This window comes from Sinocyclocheilus rhinocerous, unplaced genomic scaffold (assembly GCF_001515625.1).
Source record: "Sinocyclocheilus rhinocerous isolate Xijiao unplaced genomic scaffold, SAMN03320098_v1.1 scaffold1297, whole genome shotgun sequence".
Lineage (NCBI taxonomy): Eukaryota > Metazoa > Chordata > Actinopteri > Cypriniformes > Cyprinidae > Sinocyclocheilus > Sinocyclocheilus rhinocerous.
In genome coordinates this window covers 610,230-626,133 of record NW_015660891.1, presented here as the reverse complement: position 1 = coordinate 626,133, position 15,904 = coordinate 610,230, and the positions used below count along the sequence as shown (strand labels likewise).

At 37.2% G+C, this 15,904-nt stretch overlaps 1 protein-coding gene across 1 annotated transcript in view; it reads left to right on the top strand.

Annotated features, from left to right (window-relative positions):
• The window catches only part of dhx15 (DEAH (Asp-Glu-Ala-His) box helicase 15), a 23,340-nt gene extending 12,613 nt beyond the window's left edge, over positions 1–10,727 (top strand). Inside the window, exons 6-10 of the mRNA XM_016535547.1 lie at positions 3,390–3,581; positions 5,237–5,359; positions 7,970–8,160; positions 9,912–10,081; positions 10,195–10,727. Coding sequence (XP_016391033.1) covers positions 3,390–3,581; positions 5,237–5,359; positions 7,970–8,160; positions 9,912–10,081; positions 10,195–10,312 — 794 coding nt within the window. The 3' untranslated portion in view covers positions 10,313–10,727. The remainder of the gene's footprint in view (positions 1–3,389; positions 3,582–5,236; positions 5,360–7,969; positions 8,161–9,911; positions 10,082–10,194) is intronic.
• The last annotated feature ends 5,177 nt before the right edge of the window (positions 10,728–15,904 follow it).

The following is a 15,904-nucleotide window of genomic DNA, read 5'->3' as shown; positions in this document are numbered from 1 at the left end:
CAGCTATCCTTGTGGGGACTCTCCATAGGCGTAATGGTTTTTCTACTGTACAGACCGTATATTCTATTGTCCTACACCAACCCTACCCCTAAACCTACCCCTTACAGGAAACTTTGCATTTTTAGATTTTAAACAAACTTCATTCTGTGTGATTTATTAGCTTGTTTGCCTGTGGAGACCTCAATTTAGGTCCCCATCGTGACACGAGTCCCCATGATTCTGTGTGTATTCAGGTTTAAGTCCCCACCAGAATAGAAAAACAGGTACACACACACACACTCTTAGTCTGTCTCAGTTTGTTCTGATTCTTCATGTAATTCCAGACAGACTGGATGATGATCATATCTCTGTGTGGAGCACTGGCTGTCGTCCGACAAAAATCTCACTGGATTATTACAATTAATGGCAAAATGAATGTTTGGAAATGTAAACCGATATTTCCTACTGACACACTACAGCAAAATATAGAAATAACTTAAATGCACTCAATCAGACACGCAAATGAAAAAACAGCAGGGATTTGTATTGCTGGATGAAGCCAATGGAAGCCATTTGCCTGGTGGCATTTGCCAAATGCTTGCTTATACTTTCTTCACTTTAAAACACATTTAGCTTTCTCTCTCATTGCTTTTGCCTTCAGTTAACTCCGGCACGTTCCCTGCTATAGTTAATTCTGATGTGTTGTCCACATGTATAAATAACTTTTTCCAGCTGGGTTCACTGCATGGCACCTATACTTAATTTTTGCCTCAAACGTATTACTTGCTTTAGCACGAGTAATGCAACACCCTTTCACAACTAATAGAAAAAGTATGTCTGATAAACCAGATCCCTGCACTTTTTTTAAATGAAGTTTTCCTGACTCATTGATAAAGACAGCCGCAGTCTTTCATCCTATTCTGCAAACTCCTCCAAACCTTAGGCAATGCTAATTTTCAGTTAACATGCAACTGGTCATTAGAGCCAAACTCTCTAGAGCCAAAGGTCAGTAATTGAATTTGTTGGTGTGTGACCAGTGTTGATGCATTAAGTAGAGGTTCCTCCCTATAATTGAATTAGTGGCACTGCTGTTTGGAACTGCTTGCATGTCAGATGAAAAATTAGCCCCCTTTGTCTTGAATTAAAAGTTAGTTGTACAGGAGACCACAGCCACATTGTTTTCACAGCAAGAAAATGGCTTTCATTATGTGCATTTTTGTTTTAAATAAGGTATCTAAGACAAGTATCACAATTACATTTTCTTCATGCTTGGGGTTAGATTTGAAAAATCAAACTAAAAACCAGTGAATAATTGAGTGAATAATTCAGAACTCGTTTATAAAAGTGTAATCAATACCTACACTTGCGGTCTTTGCGCTTGACCACTTGTCTACCTGTATTTGGCCGAAGTGTTCAAGTGGGTGTGAAGGATGCAAGTGTGTGTAATACCTTTGATTACCCAATGGAGGCTATAAAATGTTCCTATAAAAATACAATTTAATTGTGGTGCTTGTAATTAAGTGATAAGCAGCAGTTGCAAACATTTTACAAAATTCACATGATCATCTCTGAACCAGTACAATGTGCAACACTTTACATTTTACTACCAAATGATATATTGCACTGGGAAGTGATTTCATAATATGGGAGTAGTGGGACAATCTTAGCCTGAAATACTGCTCTAAAGTGTGAATTTAGTGTTTAAGGGCCTAAAGTTGGGACAGTCTTGCACACTTAGTACAAAATTAAACAAGACAATTTATGAAACTGTATATGCATAAATAATGCAATTTATAAATATATAACATTTCGAATATTGAAATATGGAGTTATTTCAGAAGTGAAATAAACCTTAATTCATAAGGAATCATTGGTCACACTTTAGTTGGGGACCAATTCTCACTGTTAACAATTAACTATGACTTTTGCCTCAGGCTCCTGATTTACTGCTTATTAATATTTAATAAGGTTGTTGTTAAGTTTAGGTGTATGGGGTATATTAAGGGATCTAAAAAGATGGTCATGCAGAATAAGGCAATATGTTCTTTCTAAGTAATAATAAACAGCCAATGTGCTAGTAATATGCATGCTAATAAGCAACTAGTTAATAGTGAAAATTGGTCCTTAAAGTGTTACAGAATTCTTTAATTTATAAAGAAACAAAGTTTGTGACTGTGGGACTGTCCCATTACCCACACTTGCACCTCTTAGGTGTTTCTCTTAGGTGTTGCCAAGACTGCAGGTGTGGGTAATGGGACAGGCCCACAGTCACAAACTTTTTCTTTATGAATCAGCCATTTTGAACAAACTGATTGAATGAATGATTCAATAGCTGGGTTTCCATCACCCTGCTTTTATGCGCATTTTGAAGTATCGCATTAGAATTGAGAGATGGAAACACTGAATTTCGAATAAAAATGCCTTAATTCGCAAAAGTTTTTACGCTCGCTTGAGGTGGTTTTTGACTTGTGCGAAAAAGGGTTAATGCGAATAATGGGAGATGGAAATGCATTTTGCGAATATATTCCTCCAAGCGCATCAAAAAAGTCATGTGACTTGCGCTATGGGACGGCAAAACCTGACTAACCAGCGGACCGATCTCATTCACAGCATCTGAAATGTTATGGTAATTTCGGAAATGCCCGAGCAAAGTCTGTCAAAGTATTTCTGTATAATTGCCTCCCAGAACTGTTAAACGACTGCGTTCCCAAACAGCAGCATCCACCTCCGAAAGCAATGACCGCATTCATAGTGTTTCGTCTGCTCGCTCTGAGGTGCAAGTAATTTATTATATAGGAAAATTATTATATTCAGTAGCTTCTCCTACTTTTCTTAGTGATGTATAGTGCCAGTTTATCAGGAAGTGATGATTTTGTTCTCTTTGACTCGTTGGATGGAAACAGTGCTTGTTCGCAAATGTTTTGTGCGATATTCCAATTTTGCGCACAAGTTAAATTTGCAACTTTAACCCGGCTAATGACTTACTCATTAAGACTTTCTGCCTCTCACTGGCAGTTAGTTTTATTTCAATATTACTTTTTTTAAATGTATCATTAATAAATTGCATTTATGCAATTGTAATTTTATTAATTTATTTAATTTTGTAATAATATTTGTAATTATTAAATTTAATTAAATGTAAAAATTTGGCATAAAATTACATGCATTTTAATAAGGGTAGTAATTTGGGGCCAGGCCCCACAGCAGGCCTAAACCAGCACAAACACTCACTAAACACACTGCTAAACAAATATTGTCTAATTATTGTCATCGACAAAAATCCACCCCCCCTTCCCCCAAAGTCCTCAATATTACACACCTTTACTCTGAATGCCCGAAAGCTCCTGTAGTATTTTCCTATTTAGTTTCACATTTCAATTTCATGTATTATAATATATTTTTTCTGCTAGCTCCTGAAACCCTGATGCGAGCCCTGGAGCTGTTAAACTATCTCGCGGCGCTGAATGACGACGGTGACCTGACGGAGCTGGGCTCCATGATGGCTGAGTTCCCTCTCGACCCCCAGCTGGCCAAGATGGTCATCGCCAGCTGCGACTTCAACTGCTCCAATGAGATCCTGTCCATCACCGCGATGCTATCAGGTAGTATATGCTCACGTACACACGACCCCTGCATATGATCTAAGACTTATTAGAGTAGTCTAATGGACTATGAAATATTAATTCTTTGTAGCTCACGCATTATCAATTAGCAGAGCAAAAAATGTTAGTCTTCTGTTTTGTCTACATATGCATAATTTCAAGTTGCCAACCAAGTTAGTCATAATGGTTGCATAAACAAACAATCTGCTTTTAGCTGCTTGGCTGAAGCCATTATCTAGAACGACTCTCAAAGGAAGTGCTCACAAACAGTCCAGTGTCTTAATGTGTCACACTGTTAGACTGCCAAATCAGAATGGCGCTTGAAGCTATTAAATGTCTGATGCAGAGGGGTGGGGGAGAGAAGGACATAGGATACGATCGCTTACTAGCGCTTTAGAGGTTCAGGCTTTGTCCATCAGTCTGATCTGACCAGAGTAAATCTTCAGATCGGGTCCAGTATAACCTAAACTCATAAGCATTTGAACCGCACTTATTCCTAATTACACTGAAACAATATTTAGGTCTAAATTTAAGATTTATGTTTTTGAATTACATGTAGGATTTCAATCTATAAACTTAATGTGATGCATTTTTGTCAGTCACAGTAACCAGATCTCCTACATTTCAGCTAATTGAATATTGCTTGTTCAACTGCTAGCCAAAATGTAACCCTGTTTATGTATTTAAATTAAATAAATGTAATAGTTTGCAGGTGATTCTAATCAATTTGAGTAAACGCATTTTGAAAATATTTGCATACAGTATTTAAAGAATCCTAATAAACTATGCTGTTATTTGAGTGCAGAAATCTGACCTGTTTCTTACCCATTTTATTTATGTATGATTGGCAATCATGCATCACAGTAATTTAATTCGATAGTTAAAATGGTGTGTTCAAGTCACATCGGAAAGATTGCATTTGAGTTCAACTAAAATGAAAGTCACTGCAAAGCGTGTCCGTGAGAAAACCTTTCAGATGCAATGGATGTAGCATCTCTGTATTGACAAACTTGTTGAAATGAAATAATTATCAATTTTTATTTATACAGTACTATATAAAATTATCCAAATTGCAATTGTGCAAAATACGACAATATTGTACAATTAGACTATAAAAAAAGTTTCAATTTACAGCACCTGCATAACGATTTTATTCAGAGGTGTGTTTAACTGATGCATTCAAAAAGTATCACCTGAATGTATTTGATTTTTTTTTTGTCTAGTGTTAGTTAACCTTAGATGTCTCATATCTTCTTAATTATATGACTTTTGTTATTCTGTTTTCGCCATAAAAATTGCCTTGCTGCTGAAATTGCATTAAAAAAATACAGCACCTTCATAAATCGAATACAATCACAAAAAAAGTGAAAACACATTGATGCTCATTGTTGATTAAAGCAATAAGCCCCAAGAAGCCGTGGTTTACAGTGAATTTATAACAGCTAAGGGGCGTTGTTAGGTACGACGCGAAGCGGAGGCACGACCCCCTTAGCTGTTATAAATTCACTGTAAACCACGGCTTCACGGGGCCCATTTGGTGTAGCGTACCCTGTGCCGTGCTCTAGCCTCAGAACTAGGCCTTGTGTCCTGTCTGGGTGAACGCTTGACTCATCCCTATGGGCGGCTATGTTGGGGCCCATACCAACCTTGTTTAGTCCCTGCTTGCTTTGTGCGGCCCACGGAAGCTAAGAAGGCAGCCGACGAGTCCAAAATGAGGTTCGCCCACATCGACGGGGACCACCTGACCTTGCTCAACGTCTACCATGCCTTCAAACAAAGTACGTATACACGACACACACACACACACACTAGCATCTTGTGCTCATGTGAGATGATTCCCTCCACCCGTTTTTAATTAGCCTAATTGCCTAAATCTATTACAACTCATTTCAGGTTGTTTTTGTAGGTGGCCAAAAATCGTCATTTGTTTCATCAAAATCGTTGTCTGCGCGCTATTAAAACTGTTCTGAAAGGCACAGCGACTTGCGTGCAGTTCATTCGTCACGTCAGCTTCCATGTTTTCTCCCAAACCCCATGGGTTTTCTCGCACCTCACTGGTTTTATCTAGTAGTCAGTGCTCATATGAAGCATGCTAACAGTCAGGAAGAGGATGTTTATGTGAGGCTGACAAGTTTCATGTTAAAGCATTTTTATTTGTCAGTAAAAAAAAAAGTAAATTTTGGCATCACAATTTTTAACAATACAGGCTTTTCTAAAGCACCATTCAAAAGAAATATGTTAATCATATTGTGTATCAACACTGACAGATTAACACATTTCTTTTGAAATATTATTAGTATTATTATTATTATTAGTCCTAAACCAATAGGTTTTAATGATTAGTTAAAATGACTGTGAAACATATTTTATTGGATTGTACTGTTTTTAATGTAAGTAGACACCGGTTTTATTCAGAGGCGTGTCTGACTGATTTATTTAAAAATGTATCACCTGAATGTGTTTTAGAATTTCTGTCTAGTGTACATCTGAAATGTCTTTTATAACCTTTTGTTAATTGTATACCTTGTATAATTTATTCAGAGATCGCCATGAAAATAGCCTTGATGCTGGCATGGCGTTAAAACGTAAATAAATATATGATTAGTTATAGGTATTATCTGTAATCTTGGATATAAACCCTTTAAATTAGCGTTAAATTACATAATTGAATTAGAGTTTACAGTTAACCTTGAGGGACAAAATAGCATTGACATTCACAGGTTTTTTTTCCCCCCACCTTCCTTTAGCATGTCTTTAGGAAACCTTTAGTTTTGAAATCCATTCCGTTTTGGCAGAATTGGGTTATAACTAGAAAAAATGTTGCAAAAATGCAAAGCTGGTCATTTAGGGTTGCAAATTTTCTCAACTATTTTTTATACACTAAGTGAATGTTAACACAATTCAGTGCACATGCATTTGGAAAATATATTCCAACCAGTTTGGATGCACTCATGAAAATTAAGAAATTTCATTAAATGACAATTGAATACTGTAATATTCATATCAAAGCGTATTTCAAACATAGTAGTAATTATTCTTTAACTACTAAAAATAACTTGCATAAATAGGCTCCATAGTTTGATATGACTTTGCATTTTTGCTATTTTTTGAAAAATGGTCTAAACTCTGTACTTTGAAAATTCCAGGACGTCAGTAGACATGTAGAAATAAAGAAATCAGTTAATGTGAATGTTTGTTTGTTTTAGTTTATTCCTGACCTATACTGTCTTTGTAATACATTTTAGCAAGGTTTTTACCAATGTTTAGTGAAAGTTAGGTTAGTGCTGGGCGGTATACTGGCGAATTATAAATATGAGTGTAGTTTGTCGCTGCATGAGAGAAAAAAGTAATATAGCCAAAACAACCTTATAGCCGCTCTTTAGTGTAGATGCATGTTGATTTTATCAGACGATGCCGCGATTATAAATGAGAGTGACTCCTGGTTAACATGTATTAAAAGGGGTCGTGTTTAGTCACTATTTAGTGTGGTATTTTTTGACAATGTTCACAGTAAAATAGGTCATTCTAAGTCAATATACTGCAGTATGTCCTCTCTCAATCAGTAGAAAATATGGTTAACACCCGGTCATGCATGAAAAAAAAATACCGTCATGTACCGTGAAACCGGTATAATTTTGAAAAATACCGTGACACAAATTTTGGGTCATACCGCCCAGCACTAAGTTAGGCATTTAATTGCTTTATACAATGCTGATTCTCTGAGGAATACATTTCTTCCAGCTAAATAACAGCATGGGCCTATAGCCGGTATGGTATCGGTATTACTTTTTTCTTGCATTCTTAGTACTTAACAGTAAAGTAACTTAATATAGTAAATAACTTCTGCGTAGTTCTGTCATTGTTGCACTGTATGGATACATTTCTGTGAATTTAAAAAATGAACTGCGTAATTTTTTTCAGTGTTGTCTAGCTAATGTCAACGTAAAAAGTGAAGTGTGTAATTTTTTTGAATGTTGTCTAGCTAATGTCGATGGACAACTACAAGCAAGCCATTTGAAGGATGATTCCTTCGAAAGCATAAACCGTTTTGGAGGTGCTTGTGAAACACTGTTCTTTTAGTTTGAACATCCTGACAACATTGACTCAACTTGAGATTGGTGTGGCAATATGTTTGGTCTTCCAGTAGCAGATAAGTGGAGAAGAGTTTGGGAGACCTGTTTAGAAACGTTTTTTTCTTGGTGACGCGAGCGCTGCAGAAATTACACACTTCACCTTGAAGCAGCAGCTTAAATCTTCAATTAGTTTTTGCTATTAAGCTGCATATTTAGTGTTTTGTAAATTTGTAGATTTTGATGTGCTGGTCAGAGTTCAGATCTGCTTGGATGTTGCTCTTAAGCTGGTTTTAATGTCTAACTCTTCTGTTTAAGACCACGAGTCGGTGCAGTGGTGCTATGATAACTTTGTTAACTACCGCTCGCTGATGTCGGCTGATAACGTGCGGCAGCAGCTCTCACGCATCATGGACCGCTTCAGCCTGCCGCGACGCAGCACAGAGTTCACCAGCCGAGACTATTACATCAACATCCGCCGCGCTCTCGTCACAGGCTTCTTCATGCAGGTGCGTTTGCCAAAAATATAAATTATTGAACAAAAAACAACCCAGTAAGCTTCTTTAGTCCTGCCGAGGTTTTGATTCAGAGTGTTTTGAACATCTGTAATGTGTGCCATTGTAGATCTCCCTGAATGTTATTGTGCACAGAGATGTGCTTTATAGTAAATTGTAATGTCCATTGCGATATTCCTCTTTTTATCCGGTGGAAATGTCGTCAACCCAGAGGCTTAAAACATAATGTGTTGGCATATCAACAGAAAATGGATGTGGCCTTGTGGGTCACTTGAACTGATCTTGATAAATATGCACTGACTGTAGTTATAATACCGTGTAGAGTTTGCCTGAAGACAGTAATATAAAACTAGTTCTGGATGCTGATTGGTCAGTGTAGTGTTCCAGCTGAATGTTCAATATATGAAGCACGCCACTTGAATTTACATAATATTTTCATGAAAATATTTACTTAAATACACTATAAAAATGTCAAAGGTGTAAATAAAACACAGACTATTGGAGTGTATTTTTTAAAGTTTAAAAAAATTTTTTTCAGTTTGTTACTTGTACATGGGATAAAAATAAAGGTAATTGCAACCTTTTATCTCACAATTTGGACTTTTGTTTCTTGCAATTCTTAGAAAAATATGAAAAATATATTTTGAGATAAAACTTAAAATAAGGTAAATAAAAAAAGGTAATTGCAACTATCTCACAATTTTTATGTTTTTCTTGAAGTTCTGAGAAAAAAAGTAAGATATCTTTTAATTCAGTGTTTTATCTTACAATTCTGTTTTTTGTTTCTGCCACGAAATAAAAAAAAAAGTACTTGTGACTTTCTCTAACAATTCTGACTGTTTTTAATCTGACTGTCTGACTATTAATTTATTTATTTTGCTATTCTGACTTTATATCTTGCTTTTGTGGCTTTTTCTTAGGATTGCAAGAAAAAAGTCTTGAGATATATACTCAAAATTGCAAAGAGGGAAAGTTAGTGATTACCTTTATTTTTTGATTCCATAGTTTAAACGCACTAGTTTTTAGCCATTTCTGAGTGAAAATGGTTTCAAAGAAAATCCTACCCCGTTTTTTTTTTTTTTTTAGTAATGTACTGGAATCAGCAATTCTGTATTGTTAATACAGTCTCAGCTGAAGGGTTGTCAAGACAGTAACACCCTTTGACCATTAATATATTCTAATAAAACAGCCTAGAGTGATCATATCACTTTAGTTAATTCTTAGTCCTCTGCATTTTTCTTAATCCTAAACGAAAATACATCTAGTTTTAAAGCAAAGCTTGATTTCTCCCTTTATTCTCCTCTGTCTGAATTAAAAGTTACTGTGTCTTGTCGGGAAAACAGGATCACTGGAGCTTGCTAATGTCATGCATGGCTTTCTATCAAAGTGTGATCGTTTAAACGCACACAAGTAATCACGGCAATTTTGGTCCGGCGTAGCGAAAATAAATGACGTTTTTTATCAAGTCGCTCTCCGGGAGGGGGTTCCTGAAATAAGTGACCTGACTAGTTGAATTACTCCATTAATATTGAAATATTTGTCAACATTAACCTTTACCGGTGAGACAAATTTGTGCCTTAGTGTACGAATTACCAAGCGCTCTATCTGTTCGAGTCGGCCGTTTATTGAGACTGATTGCCCAGGTTAATCTCGACATCCTTACGGCGTCTGAAGAAACGGCCGCGTACGCGTTTGGTTAGCTTGTGGTTGATTTATTAATTCATTTGCGTCTCTGGTGTTATCAGGTTGCTCACCTGGAGCGCACCGGCCACTATCTCACAGTGAAGGACAACCAGGTGGTCCAGTTGCACCCTTCCACCGTACTGGACCACAAGCCCGAGTGGGTTCTCTATAACGAGTTTGTGCTGACAACCAAGAACTACATCCGCACCTGCACTGATATCAAACCCGAATGGTAAGATAAAACATGCAAATGCATTGAATTTGTTTGTGCGTTGTTGGCAAATGCTTCTGCAACAAAGAAAGACAAAACCAAGCAAACATTCTGCGTATCATCTCATCCTTCAGGCTGGTGAAAATCGCTCCAGGATACTACGAAATGAGCAACTTCCCTCAATGCGAGGCTAAGAGGCAACTGGAGCGCATCGTCACTAAACTTCAAACTAAGGAGTACTCTCAATACTGAACCTGCGCAGCGGTGGAAGGACTGTACGTTTTGAATTCAATATGCGCTGTGCAATGCTTCTGAAGTTGTACATCGTCACACGTCGACATTAGGTTTCCGTCTGTGTTTCGTTTTCTGTTTTGATTTGTCATCAAGATACAATTCTTTTTTTATAACTCTTTGCTCCCGGCTCCGCCGTGTGTTTTGGCACCTGGTGAAAGCATATGGTTTAATTGGTCACTCTAGGCACTAAGGATTGGTTGGGAGCAAATGCTTAACAGGGATAAACACCATCAACCGTTTTTGCATGAGCATTCATGTGGATGTTGACATTCCTTATCGACATTGAGAACTTCCTGCTATGTTATTGAGTAGAAAAATCCCTGTTTATTCTGTGAAGGAGCTTTTACTTCGGTAATAAAAGACCTTGATATCAGTCATGCTCAAGTTCATTCTTTTTGTTGACTGTTATACAAATAGTTAACTTACAAGGAGGACCTAAATTGCACAAATGCATTCACAGCTTAGGAGTTAGGATTTATCAAAATAAAGTTTATTAATAGTTTAGGTAGACATAATATTGAATGCAAGTTCTGCTCTGCCATTATTTCTGTAAATTGCTTAATAAATTAATGAAGTAGTACAAGAGTGGTCATCTTTGTTAGGGTTGAGATGAGGGCAGTCATGTTAATGTGTTCACTTATGAGGTTAATTGCATATGTTTAACCGCATAAATTTTTTAATCATATTCACCCAATTTAGGATTCCAGCCGTTCCTGCTAGAAAAAATTATAAATAGAGGGCTAATTTGAAACTAGATATCTAGAACCTAACGGGTCATATGATGTTGCTAAAAAGAACATTATTTTGTGTATTTGGTGTAATGAAATGGTGTTTACACGGTTTAAGGTTAAAAAAACACATTATTTTCCACATACCGCACATTGTTGCTCCTCTCTGCACCGCCTTTCTGAAACGCGTAGATTTTTACAAAGCTCATCGGTCTGAAAAGCGAGGTGCTCTGATTGGCCAGCTATCCAGTGTGTTGTGATTGGCCGAATACCTCAAGCGTGTGACGTAAATGTTACACTCCTTATCATATTTGGAAACACACAGCATCTCCACGACATCGACAATACTACAGCAAGAATCAAAGTTACGCCTTCTTTCTTTGCGTGAACATTTGGGCGGCGTTATGCAAATCTTCCCACATAGTGATGTAGACATGTGGGGGCGTGTTTAAACGAGGCATTTTAGGAGGGCGTGGACGAGTCTTAACTTTCATAAGGAATATCTCTTTGGGTTTGAGACTTAATGGATCTTATATATGCATGAACAGCTTGTAACACTCCAAAGGCACAGGAAAACTTGAAATCGCATCATATGACCCCTTTAAAGAATAGTGGTTTTAGCGGTTTGATAAACACACAACAATCTGGGCACTTGTTTATCTGTTAATGATGGAGGAGAAAACTGAAACCCAATGAGACTAAAGGCCCGTTCACACCAAGGACGATAACTATAATGATAACGATAAAGATATAGTTGTAAATAGCAGAGAAAGAATAGCAGAGTCCACACCACAACTATAACGATAAAGACACAGAGAAACGATTTCATTGGAATCACTTTCAGAATGATTTTTTTCCAGCTGATGAACAGTAAAAATATTGACAGCCAATCATAATCAATCCTGCTGTCACAAGCTCGAGAATTTAAAGAGGAAGATGAGCATGCGCTGAGAATAAACAGACGCTGATATCTTTATAGTTAGCTTTATATTTATCGTTCTTGGTGTGAATGGGCCTGAAGTCATTTGACTGCCCTGTATGGTAGAATCATAAAAGCTCAACATGGCTGAAATATAGATTTCAGTGGATCATTGTCAATCGTTTGAGTGCTAAGCCATATGTAATGATAATATTTCTGAGCAATTAGCCATCTGATGCTTTGTCATTTCTAAAATGTAAATAAAATTGACCTGGTATGCTGTTTGGTGTACAAAATATTGAATGTGTTTGAAAAATGTTGAGTATTGTCTGCATTGAGTTCAAAGTCATTTAAGTTAATATTCTAATATTTCTGTTATCTTAATTTGATTGTTTGTTTGTCTCATGTTATGCACTGCTACTGGAAAAAAGAAAAGAAAAGGGGGCACCACTGTAGTTATTGTTAACTAAAATGATTTTTTTTTCCGTTAATTGAGATGAAGCAAAAATAATACCCTCCAGTTCATTCATGAACCCCAGCTTGTAAAATGATAAAAATGACAGCACAAAATTATTAAAACAAACTAAAATTGAAAATAAAACTTAAACTGAAAATAAAAGCTAAATCAAAATAATAAACGCTATAGTATATGAATTATACTTCAATGTCTACAAAGTGATCGAAATTACATTATTCAATTGCAATTATTTTAGATTTTTAAAGAAGCAATTGACTTTTGAGGTCGCCTAAAATGCATGTTATTTGTACATCTTGGTACATCAGAGTTTCAATTGATTCTAATATAAATATACCTCGATATGGAAGGTCAGTTTTGTGAAAGAACCGGAATGAAAAAAATATTGAAGAGCACAAGGCAGAGGATGGATGCAAGTCATTGATTAGCCCTTACCCTTGGAGTACAGTTCAGTCAATAATTAAGAAATGGAAGGAGTACGGCTGTCAATGTACGTAGAGAAGGATGTTCTCAAAACCGGAGTGGCCATGCAAGAAGGACACTGGAGACCAATGAAGGAGCTTCAGTGGCTGAGATTGGAGAGACTGTGGATATGAAAACTGTCATCTGGGTGCTTCAGCGGTCACAGCTTTATGGAAGAGTGACAGGGAGAAGCCACCGTTGAAAATGTCATATGACATCTCGGCCGTAGTTTGCCAGAAGGCATGAGGAAGACTCTGAAGCCAGATGGAAGAAGAGCCTCTGGCCTGATGGGACCAAAATTGAGCTTTTGGCCATCAAACGAAATGCCATGTTTGGTGTTCGCCAATCGCTGTGCATCATCAGAAACGCAGCATCCCGACCATGAAGCGCGGTGATGAAGTTCTGCGGTAGATCCTGGAAGGATTGTGGGGTGTAGCGGATGAAATCAATGCAGCGAAACACGGGAGGAAAACCTGATGCACTCTGAGACACCTGTGACCCAGGAGATGATTTATTTTCTGGGACGGCGACCCAAGCACGAAGCCAAAGCTGCACAAGAAGTGCTTCTAAACAATGTTGAAGTCCAGGAGTGGCCAAGCCGAGATCTCAATCCAATTGAGAACTTATGGGTGGACTCGGATCAGATCAGATCTCCATGAAACCAGACTGAGCTTAAGCAGTTTGTCAAAGAGCAGTGGGGGAAGCATTGCAGTGGCTGACAGAGACCCATCCAGACAGACTTGAGGCTTGTGAAATTCTTCAAAAGATGCATCAACTAAGTAGAGTTGTGCGCAGTTCAGAACTGAATTGAGAATTGCTTTTCAATTCCAAATCAGTTACTGAATTTGAACTGAGGTATGAAATGGGATGCAGATTGCAATTCAAATGTGAAAGGAAGTAGAATTTACATTCATTTAAAAGAAATATGACTATTTTGAACTAAATGCAACAGTCAGGTTCCAAAAGTAAAATTTGATTTTCTCCTTAGCAAAAATTATTTTTTTAAAGACGGACCTGTTGTGAGCTCCGAGGTTGTTTATCGATGATATTTTCTGAAGCCATCTGTTAACATTTTTAAAGTAGTCCTGTTTAACAGCAGACAACATCTGTGATGAAAAACTGCATTACCCATGATGCTGTGCAGAAAATTTGTGCCAAAAGAGCTTGCTGTGAAAGTTCTCTCCCATATCAAGTTGGTCTTCATCCGCTCTCAAAATACTTAAATATTTGTATGTGTGTATATATATATATATATATATGCTTATTATACAATAAACGTAATGTATTTTTTTCTACAGATATAATCAACTTTAAATCCATAGTTTTATATTTCAACATTGTTTTAATGCTGCTCAATGTGAAAGCACGCACGTGATGGAGATTTACCGCTGATTACAGAACCGGCTTTACTGATAAGATGCGCGTTAAATATCGCATGAGATTTATCGTGCAGCCCTAGTTTTTAATTTGATTGTCATGCACAATGTTAATGGGATTGTAGTTCTGTGTCTCACTAAACCTAGGAAGTAAAGAATCTTACCTTTGTCTTTTTGTGCACATTTCAAATTCTTTCTTTGCTTCAAACCAAAGTTTGTAATGTTTTGATTCGCCTCGTAGCTGGTTGGTTGGATTGGTTTATGGCATATAATGTTTTAACAGAGGCTTTTTAAAAATCCCTTTGGGAAAAATGAAGGGCAAAAACACTTCCGGGACCAATGTTGCACGAATGCACCCATTGAAACTCAGTACATTCTTCCAACTTTTGATTCCATGCTAATTCAAATTCAAGCTCATGAAATGAAAGCAAACCAGTTTTTAAAACTCTGAACTTTGCACAGTCCTACTTGTAAAAACTTAAAGTGGGTGAATTACTTAGTTTGTGCAATACATTTTTTGTACCAATTTGTAGATTTTTTTTGATTGTTTAGTATTAAACACATTGATTGAAACTCAGTACATTCTTCCAACTTTTGATTCCATGCTAATTCAAATTCAAGCTCATGAAATGAAAGCAAACCAGTTTTTAAAACTCTGAACTTTGCACAGTCCTACTTGTAAAAACTTAAAGTGGGTGAATTACTTACTTAGTTTGTGCAATACATTTTTTGTACCAATTTGTAGATTTTTTTTTATTGTTTAGTATTAAACAAACAAAAAAAACGAAATGAATTATTCCGTGGGTCAGTGTTGTGAACTGATAAAACATGAAAACTTAAAAACCATGTAAACTTCTCCAACTTTCATCCTGTAGGCTAGTTCCTCAGCTGTCGGCCTGCTGAGTTTGCTGAAGCGTGAAACCATCAGAAATTGTAGAGCTGAGCTGGGCATCCTTGAAAATAGTGGCTTCCTTTAGGCCCCGGTCAGCTCAGGTCCACTGTATGGTGCATCCGACTGCCGGTGGTCAAAGTTTCATTGTTGTTCCATTGTCATTGCATTTTAGTAGCGCCATCATAAAAAACGAAAGCATCACTTGGAGCTCAAATGCTCCCGACAGATGAGGAAAAATAGCGTAATGCCTCATTTTCAGCGTCTTCTGGAAGAGCACGGGTATTTGTTTCACCATTTTTCCCGAGACGTACAGAAGGCAGTGTCTTATTAATCCACGGCAATGCCTTTCCCCTTGGCCCTGAGACTTTAAAGTTTCATTGTTGTGTTTTTTTGTTGCACTTTCGATAAGAGAGAACATGGCACCCAGCGGGTCTTTTTGTTCTATTTCCATATTAATCCATTAGTCGTAGATGAAGACCAAATCCATTTTTCACCTATGGCATTATACAGCACGGTTATATGCGAGGAGAGGGGATGAGCCATTCGCAAGGTGACATGTGAGCGAGATGCGCAAACTTCAAAAGCGACCTTAAGTTAGCATTTGCCCTCAATTGAAGTTTCAAAGAGAGGAGGCGACCACGTGTGCCATATGCAAATGGAAGAGATTATCATGTTTATTTTGATCTTTTCTGACTGTT